Source organism: Mastomys coucha, unplaced genomic scaffold, assembly GCF_008632895.1.
Source record: "Mastomys coucha isolate ucsf_1 unplaced genomic scaffold, UCSF_Mcou_1 pScaffold5, whole genome shotgun sequence".
Taxonomy (NCBI): domain Eukaryota; kingdom Metazoa; phylum Chordata; class Mammalia; order Rodentia; family Muridae; genus Mastomys; species Mastomys coucha.
This window is the reverse complement of record NW_022196911.1, coordinates 7,884,082-7,893,815: the sequence shown is the minus strand read 5'-3', so window position 1 is coordinate 7,893,815 and position 9,734 is coordinate 7,884,082. Positions and strand designations below refer to the sequence as shown.

General features: G+C 45.9%; 1 protein-coding gene across 3 annotated transcripts in view; it reads right to left on the bottom strand.

Moving 5' to 3' along the window:
• The window catches only part of Fndc1 (fibronectin type III domain containing 1), an 89,767-nt gene that overhangs the window by 48,062 nt on the left and 31,971 nt on the right, over positions 1 to 9,734 (bottom strand). For all 3 annotated transcript variants that reach the window (XM_031352560.1, XM_031352562.1, XM_031352561.1), the window contains exon 5: positions 1,001 to 1,207. In XM_031352560.1, the coding sequence (XP_031208420.1) occupies positions 1,001 to 1,207 (207 nt within the window). The remainder of the gene's footprint in view (positions 1 to 1,000; positions 1,208 to 9,734) is intronic.

The window sequence follows — 9,734 nt, the reverse complement described above, 5'->3', positions numbered from 1 at the left end:
AGCGCAGGTGTCATGGCATGTACAAAGTGGTTTTACAACTGTACTTATAGCACAGAGTAGATTTGCTACCAAGGCCACCCTGGACCCTTGAGTCTCTGTAGCCTGGCTTCCCCTAGAAAGGTACATAAAGGGGCCTAGCTATATATCCAATTCATTGAGTAGATAATGGGCAGGGGCAAGGGCAAGAATGGTCATTAACAGTTCCTAAGGGGAGAGTCCCATGCTCTCGGAACGTGGCCTGTGTCCCTGTCTAGCTTGTCAATAAAGGTTAAGAACTATTAAGATGGACCACACAGTGTCTCCTGGTCCCAGCAAATATGCCCACAAACATTCCATAGCTAATGCTACCTTTGCTATGAAAACAGAACCATAAAGGGGAAAATATTTCCCCTCCCCAGCACACCTCACATCTACATAAGTGGCTCAAGGACTCTGTATAGAAACAACATATAAGGCAGTGTGGTCCTGCCACTGAATAAAGGTTAGTGTGACAGAGGCCAAGACAGGATGAGACAAAGTGATGTTGTGGTCTCAGTAAGAACTGTCCCCATTGGGTATGAAATTGAGCACTTGGCCCCAAGCTGGTGGCACTGTGGAATGCAGTGGGACGTTTACAAGATGAGGCTTGCAGAAGGAAGTGTGTCACCAGAGGCAAGCCTTGTGAGCTCTGTAGCTGGGCCCTACTTCCAGTTCATTCTGCTTCTTATTCTTCTGAGACTTAGGACATTCCAGGAGCATACTCCAGCTACCATAGAGCTACCTGCCTCCATGCGTTCCCTGCTGTGGGGATTCATCACCAAAACTGAGAGCCGAAATAACCCCTTCCTTCCAGAAGTTGGTTTGTTCACAAGGAGGGGGAAGGTGGCTAACATAGGGCATTACCTTGAATAACCATCATACCTGGGAGAAGCATCTCTCACTTAGACAACATTCTGCCTTGTATGATGTTCTAAATACAAAAGGGATGGGCAAATTGCATGGGATATCGTTTCAAACTCACCAAGCTTTTTAATTTCATGTGATCTCTCATCTCTGGTCAGTGGAACATAATTCATCTTCCGGCCACTTTCCCCGTAGCCCAGTAGAAAACCCCGAGATCTTCGTGGGCTTTTGGCTCCAGACAGGCGTGGTGCCTTCCATGCAACGGACAGCCTGTCATCTGAGGCTCGGACACGCATACGCAAGGGCTTGTTAGGCACTTCCTTTTCTTAAGAAGGACACAACACAGAAATGATTAAAGGATGGAGCTTACATCATGTATGTGAAATCTCTGCACACATTGAGCCTCGTTGGTTAAATGCTGGGCTTAAAACACTCATTTTTTGGTACCCTGTTCTGTTAAGCTCCAGGGTGGACTCCATCCACACAGGCCTCCATTTCATGCCAATTTTCTGAACTTAAAATGAAAACATTCCATGTGTGCCAGCCACAGACCTGGAAGCTTTTTTTTTTTTTATTTTCATCTATTTCCTTTCACTCCCATTAGGCTAGACAGGCTGTATACTCTGCGACAAGGGCTAGAGATAAATATTAAAATATAACAGAGTCCTTCAGCATTATTTACAACTGGCCTCCAGAACACCTTTTCTCTGTCATGTTGAAAGGATAACTTTCCTTGCTGTAAACAAGCTAAAGACTAACCAATTTTGATCTGGAGTTTCTATTCCCACCCTTAGGTAAATCTTGCCCCATCTCCCACAAATCTTGGCTATGCCCCACTGTGGCCACTATCCTCAGGGTCTCTGACTTTTTTTACTGACAATTAACCAGTTTCCAAAAATTCTGAGCTGACTTGAAGTGTTCCCATTGTTAACTTTCTCAAAGTAGTATGTCTTGGGGACACTGGTTAGTATTTAGAGCCTGTCTGTCTGTCTGTCTGTCTATCCAGCTACCTACCTATCTATTTTTAGTAAGAGCTGATACATTGAGGAACAAGGGTTTATGGATCATGTGACCACCATGCTTGCCCATTTCTAACAGTGGACTACTTCTAGCCCTAATTTGAAGATGCTGCTAAGCAAAAGAGTATTTCTCTAGTTGTATAAGGCAGTTACTTCCAAGCATCCTTTCTTTGTCATCTATGTTAGGCTCATCACCAATTCTGACTAATTCTGTGAGACTAGAAATTCCAGTCTCAGATAATATCTGAGAACAAATGCCATGAGCTAGCATGAGCTTCACAAACAGCCATCTCGGACAGTTATTTTGAAATGACTATCTCCAATGTTGTACGTCTAAGCAAAGGACCATTCTTTTGTGGGGTTCCTGGAGTTGCTTAATGAGCCACTGGACACCCTTCCTTAAAGCCATCTGAGAACAGTCGCAACAAACATTTTCCCCAATATACAAAACTTTAAACTCTTTGTAACCCAACAGAATGACCCAGAAAAATGCAATGGTCCTGGGTCTTCTATGAGTCCAGGCACTTGCTGCTGCATAGGCCCAACATGCTCAGCCTGCTCTTGTTTTCCATCAGAGTCCTCCCAGTCAAGCATCTGGAAGGAGACCTGGTATCCCCTGGACTACTCTATCCTTGAGGATCGCTGCAGGTTTCCACTTGGGACAGATTCTCATTTGACAACCTCTGCACTCATTAGTGTAATGCCGGGCAGGGATACCAAAGACTCCTGGAATTCTGTAGTGATGGGGTCAACAAGAGGAAAGAATGAGGTTCTCAGGACAAGGAACTTCGTCAAGACCACACAAGTTTGCTGGCTGTAGTGTGCATCCTGGAATTCCGATGCACAGTAGTCCTTCCTGTTGAATGTTAACCACACAACCCCATGGCAGAGACAGCAGTTGCCCCAATATACGGTGCGGCTCCTGCCACCAGCACCTGCCAACCTTCCTACTGGCACCCTAGGATGGGGCCAGGACCACAGAACATCTGATAACCCAACACAAAGTGGTCTTGGGGTGAGGAAGAAAGACATCCACATTTGGAGACAAAGCAGATAAAGTCATGGGGCCATTTAGTGTCATTTAGTGTCCACCAGGGATGGGGACCCACCTATTCCAATTCCCAGTACTCTCTCTGTTTAAACTCACCACACACACACACACACACACACACACACACACACACACACACACACACATACCAGCCATCCAGTCTCTTGTTCTCATGAGTGTGAAACAAGTTTGGGTCTAGATAGGCTCCTTATAGAAGTGGGCACACTACACCCTGCCCAGCTGACTCTACATAAGCTGGAACTGCAGTCTCCCCACAGAGAAGAGAAGGACTTTGGCCAGAGGTTATTCCCAGGACAGTGGAAGTGTGGATAAAACCCACAGCATACAGAGAGGGCCCATCCCTTCAGACACAGTCACTTCTCTTCTGAGGCTTTGATTTTTCAAGCACCTTGGAACTTTCTTTTCTTTAGTATTCTGGATTCTGCATACTGTCAACTGTCTTTTGTAGATCGTCCAGGGAGCCTCTCTTAAAGCAGATACATGCATCAGGAAAATATTCCATGTGGTTAGAATTCATCTATAATCAAATTATGTGAGGATTTTTCTCTAAGCTGTGTGCAATGGCCTCACAAAAGCACTAGGAATTTTTCTAATAAATTCTGTAGATCTTTTATCTTGAAAACAGGAAGTCACAACTGACAAAATCAATCAGGCTCACACTCACCGGGGCAAAGTGTATTTATTTCAGAATTGGTGGGAATATCCCCTCCCCCATTGGTCTTAGTGCAACAGAACCAGGTAAGTCATGGGCAGAACTGGTGGGTCACAGAAGACCTGGGACAGTTATACATGGTCCCCCTGTCAGGCATAGAACAAAATGAGCACCACCTGGCTGTAGACCAGGAAGCCAGGCTGGACTGAGCTGTCCCTCATGATTCATAAGTCAGCACATTTCTGAAGTTGTATGGAACCAATTTTTTCTTTTTACCATGAAAAAAAGGCAAAAATTCCATATGATGCTTTCCCCAGGTATAATTCTATGCTAGTTAAATGTGACAGGTTTTTAGATCAGGCTAACCCAGACTCTAGACTCAGGGTTTACATCAAGTCTACTACTTACAGAGGACTCCAAGGGTACTCGCTGGCCACATCAGTTTCTTCTTCTCTGAGACTGTATGTAACAGCTGGGTACAGAGCTTATGTCTGTAACCTCAGCACTTATGGAGTAAAGGCTAGCCCAGGCTGTATAACAGACTCTGGGATAGCTTTGGCTACAACTGCCTCAAAAGCTTAGATCCACCATAAACCCATTCTTCCTGGGCAAATTCAGATGCAACCCCCCTGAACCATCTCTGAATAGATTCCCACAACTCTTTAACACACACAGTATTACAATACAGCTGTGTATTGCTAACCGCAGAAACACACACTGGTAAATGCTCTTTCAGGTGGTTCCATCCTGTGCATGTTATATGGCATGCTCATATACACTGAGGTGACTAGGACATCACTAAGTGCCATACTCTCAAGGCCCATGGTTGTCTACACAGTCCATTGTGATGCCAGTGTCCACTCCAATAAATGACTTTTTGGAGTAATACTTAAATAAGAAAATCTACTTAATAATAACAAAGAAGGACTCTTAATTTCCTTGTTCTGGAATGGATCTGTCAGATATCACCAGGAATAGCACCAATAGCAGACAAAGAGACTGAGAGGCAAAGGTGGGGGGAACATTACAGAGCTGGATGACAACAGGCACTGGGTGGAAATTAGAGCCCTGCTGTAGGACCTGTAGTCCTAGCTCACTATGCTGCAGCTCATTCAGAAGCTCCTGGTGGCTGCACTGTGAGCATCCCTGTAGCTACGCTAGTATAAACACTGTAACCACTCTGGGGAGGACCATGGTGCTCCTGAATGCTTTGAGTAAAGGATCTGGCTCACTGAGAATCTCTGTTCATTGCATTCACACTCATCTCCTTACACAAATGGTTGGTTGAGCTCCCCAAGCTCTGGCTCCCCATCAGGAAGTAAGTCAGTAGCATCTGTCCTGCTTAGGCCAACTCACTGCCCTATCCCTTTCACATTAAAGATGTATTCAATGTTCCAAGGAAGGACCATTGGATGAAGACCCAAGGCCCTGGTCCACCATGCCAATGGATCCATTGGCTCACTTGTCCAAGGAATCACTCAGAACCCAAAGTAGAGAAAGGCGGCCCATAGACATCCTGCCACCCTCAGAGACACCAGAACAGCGCCTCTTGGCCAGTACCTGGAGTTGGGAAAGCTTTTGCAGAAGGTGAAGGAGACGGTCTAAAAGACAAAGCAATTTGAAAAGGAGAAAAGAGGTAGAGAAGAATCTTGATGTCCTCCAGGTTCACCAACACCATGTAGAACATTATAGGTTACAGAAGCCAAAAAGCCTTCATGGTGAACATAAAACTCATTTCGAACACCCTCACGTGGTCCTTCAGTCCATCTCACTGGGGCCTGTGGAGTATGTCTGAGATCCTGCTTTCCTTCTTCTAGGGTGTCCTCAGTTAGGAAGCTACCATCATGAGGACAGAAAGCTACGCTGTAGACAGAAGTGACCTCACAAGACAGAGCCAAGCTGCCAGCATCTGCATCCTAGAATTGGCTCTTGAAATCCAGTAAGCCGTCAATCAGAAGTAGCTTGCACTACCCTGGGGCAGCTCAGGGTGTGGCACTTGCTCATTTAAACAATCTTCCCTCAAGGTTCTCATAGAACAGCAAAGAAATGTATCTCCATCCTCTATAGCCTGGAGTGAGGCTACTTCTGCACAATCTATTTTACCTCAAAATTCTCAAGTTTGCATTTGAACTTTGTAGATCATGCCACCAAATGTTGGTGTTGCTTTACAATTAAAAATAGCGATGTTTAGTGCCTGATTACAGAGAGGGGACTCCCATTGGATTAGATGTGTCCATTTTTTTCTCATGCCTTTGCTGGTTTCTGGTCATACCTATGGACTCAGGTCCCGAGGGTCACAGTTTGAGTAACCCCCCATAAATGGCAGTCAGGCTGGCCTTCTGTCAGTTAGCAGGTGGCTTTGTTATTGACCCCACCAGAGTTGAACATCAGTAGGTCTATCAATATCAGCATCTATTTCACCATGTGAGGCTGAGGTTTTACTGTGCTGCGAGATACCAAGTCACCCACAAATTGCTGTGAGGGGGACTCTGCACAGGTCATTGAAGAAGCCTTTGATAGTACTGTGAGACTCAAGAGGTTCTTCAGATGCCTGTGTGGATAGGTCTGGGTTTCCATTAGTCATAGACCTACCCTGGGACTCTCATTGAGTAGACAAAACTGATGTCCTGGTGCCCTTCAGTGGCACTGTCATCTATGCATCCAGGAGACCAACATCAGATGCTAAGATCCATGTGACTCTGATGGCCACATCACCATCTCACTTGTAAAAAGAGCTCAGCATTAGCCTGTGCCAAGTCCAGCCTACTATCTCCCATTGCTGGCCTAATTCCCCACACACATATGAAGGGATGATCCAGATTCTCAGGGTAGCCAGCTGTGAAGGCTCCCTAGAGTGAGTCAGACCCACAGCTGTCATAGATCCATCCCATGGCGTGTTAGTTTCCAGCCACACTTCCTGACAGTTCACAGGGGCCCTTTCCTGACTATAATAGTTGGTGCTCCTGGGCCCCTCGGGATGGCACAGGGACAGGATCATAGACTATCTAGGCTAAGAAGGACAAGTGTGAAATATTCCTGGGAAAGGCATATCTCAAAAGGTGTGGTTTGGATTTCTCTAGGGTAGTTTTAATGGAAGTCTTCCTGCATTTGCTTCATCTGGGGGTCAAATGGAAAGCAGGGTGTGTGTTTTCTGAAAATGAGAAGCCTGGCCTTGTTGATTGGGTGCTTGGTTCCTTCAGCCTGTTACTTGGTCCCCCATTCATAATAAAATCCCATTTATGAATAGCTCAATAAGAAGGAGGTGTTTCTCTCCAGACTAACGTTGGATTTTTCAGGAATCCTGTATACTATACTCCTGGCTGACTCCCAAGCTCTTACATGTTTTTTTTTTTCACTTGCAGACTTTGAAAGAAGAGCCCTTGGTAGATATAAAGGTTATGGAAGTGGCACATGGCCCCACTTATTGACCTCTGAACAGACTCTGGCTTTTATTAGACTACAGAGGTCCTTCTAGAACATTCCTTCAAGGCTGTATGAGCAAGCGCAGCTCAGCCTCTCCAGCTTTCTGGCACTCTGGCCCTAGCCTAGGAACAGTCACCCCTCTGTGGCAAGAACCATGAGCCAAGACAGACCTCGTTTCTTTATAATGTATCCCCAACCTCAGACGTTCTGTCTCAACTACAAAAAAAGTAATGAACTAGGTAAGACAGCAAGAAGAGTTTAAACTGGGTTTTCATGATTTCATGGTTAAGTTATTTCAGTGTTGAATTATTTGTGCAACAGTGTGTGTCAACACTTTGAGCCAGGCATCAGGGAGGCTTCTGGAGGGAAGGCTCCAAAGAGGAGTTCAACCCCAAATTTGCCCTGAGGTCTCATTGTGGTTTGAAGATACTCTGCTAATGAAGTCAGCCTTCAAGAGAAGGGATGATTCAACTTTTCCTCAAAGCAGGGAGAAAGGGAGATGGAAGTCATGTAAGGAAGATACCTCACCCCCAAAAGGAACAGAAAGAAGGGTACCTGACAGGAGATAGCAAAAGCCAGGAAAGAAGCTGAAGAACGTGGCTACCTTTTGTGGTAGCCCTTCTGGAAGAGAAAAGGGTGACTGTATAAGGTCAGACAGATTCGTCGAAGCATCACTGGAGGCCCAGATGGAGAAGCACAGCTGTGATGGTTGGGACAACAGGGAAGCTTAGCTCTTTGTTTCTCTCCCCTAGTCCAGCTATGAGAGGCCAAAGAGAGAGCACCAAGCAGCTGGGTGGTCTTGGGGGAACTAGGGAAGGCAGTTCAGAGAGGGGAGATGTTCTGAGTGCATGTCCCAGTTAAAGCAGAGAAGAAACAAGCCAAGAGTGGCCTCGGGACTCTGCCAAGGGGAAAAGCCTGCAGAACTGTGGCCTGACGAGGTCAGGAAGCAAGCTCATGACGTGAGGGATAGAAGAAACAAGATATCCTGCCAACAGACAGAGGAGTTCAGAACTCCAGCTTAAGCAGGGCAGTGGCTATAACCATAGGGTTATAGTGTCTGGACCACATGCTGGTGGCAGTGGCCAGAGAGGAATGGTCCACAGCACACCCAGCTTAGATCAAGCTGTCATTGAACTACTGGAAGCATGAACAACCTTCATAACCAAAATACAGTGCAAAGAAGACATGACCCAAAACCCAGACTTTGTGTCAGTTCTGGATCCAATTCAGCTCCACAGCTTGAGGGGAAAGCACAGAGGACACAGAGTTTGTAGGAACCCACGAAAACTATTAAAACAGATATGAGCATATTCTGCACTAAAAATAGCTAGGATCTAACGTGGTTTCCAGGATGAAATTTTGCAATTACAGAATAACCGGCCCACAGCTGCATCTGAGGGTCATTCACTATCAAAACTGGGACATGGCCCAGTCCTGACCCTAGGGGCCTGCTTCTATGTGACCTCTTTACTCTGGAGCCAGCCGTCGGGAAAGCTAAGACAGCAGTGAAAAGTTCTGAAATAAATGAGAAGACTCCAGTGTTCTAGAAAATGAACAGTTTCAAGACATCATTCCCTGGGATCAGAAGAGGGGGGGATACGGGCGGACATCCCAGCAAGGAGGATGGGTCCTGCATGCACAACAGAGAAGACCTTCTGCTGGGTCAGAAGCAGCCAGGCTGCCACCCAGGAACTGCGTCTTTACTCAGGCTATCATTTCTGGGTCCAAACCTTGCAGATTTGGGTGAACAACCAGACTCAGAGTCACTCAAGTCCTGGCCAACCTCTAGGACTTTCTAGAAGGTTCTTCCTCCTCCTCCCCCTCATCATGTTACTTCACCATCTCATGGTGGTCCAGTCTAATCACCAGGTTCCCCATCTGCTTATCCAAGATTACTAAGCAGTTTGTTTGTTTGTTTGTTTGTTTGTTTGTTTCAAATAATTGGTGATTATTTCAAAATTCATATACTAACATCTTAATCCCAGAACCTCAGAGTTAGCTATATTGGGCTGTAGGGTCCCTGAAAAGGTAGTCAGGTTTAAATAAGGCTATCAGGGTGTATCCTCATCCAACCCAACTGGTGTCTTTGCAGAAGGAAGGAGTGTAGACCAACAGACACTTGCCATCTCTTTCCTATGTGAGTTGGAGGGAAGTCTGAGTAAAGACAGAAGGGGGAGGAAGCCATCTGCAAACACAGAGAATTCCCAAGGTTCCAACCTGTTCACGCTTTACTATTAGACCTCGACACTCCAGAACCATTGGAAACACATTCTGTTGTGCAAGTCCGTCCCACTCGTGTGGGTGGTAGCCCTCGCCAACACTATTCCGATGCATGCGGCTCACTCAGCTGCTTCCTGGCTTTCTTTTCCACTGGTGTGTACATCTCATGCCGATGAGCCCTCATCCATCTGGTTCACCATGCTAGAGACCTCTGGGTCCTGTGTCTGCAAAACCACAGGCCCTGAAGGAGTAGATTAACAACCTTGGTTCTATTTTTAGGTAAAGAATATTTAGACCTGATATGACTGAGCCAGCAAAATGAGGCCTTCTGGAATTTGAATTGAAATCCCTGTTTTTGGCAGAATAAAGAATGTATTCTCCCCTGATTTTAAACAAGCTCCTTCGAGGCCTCATGCTGGTACTGGCTGGCACTGATGCTGTGTTATCTATGGTTTTTTTTTTTTTT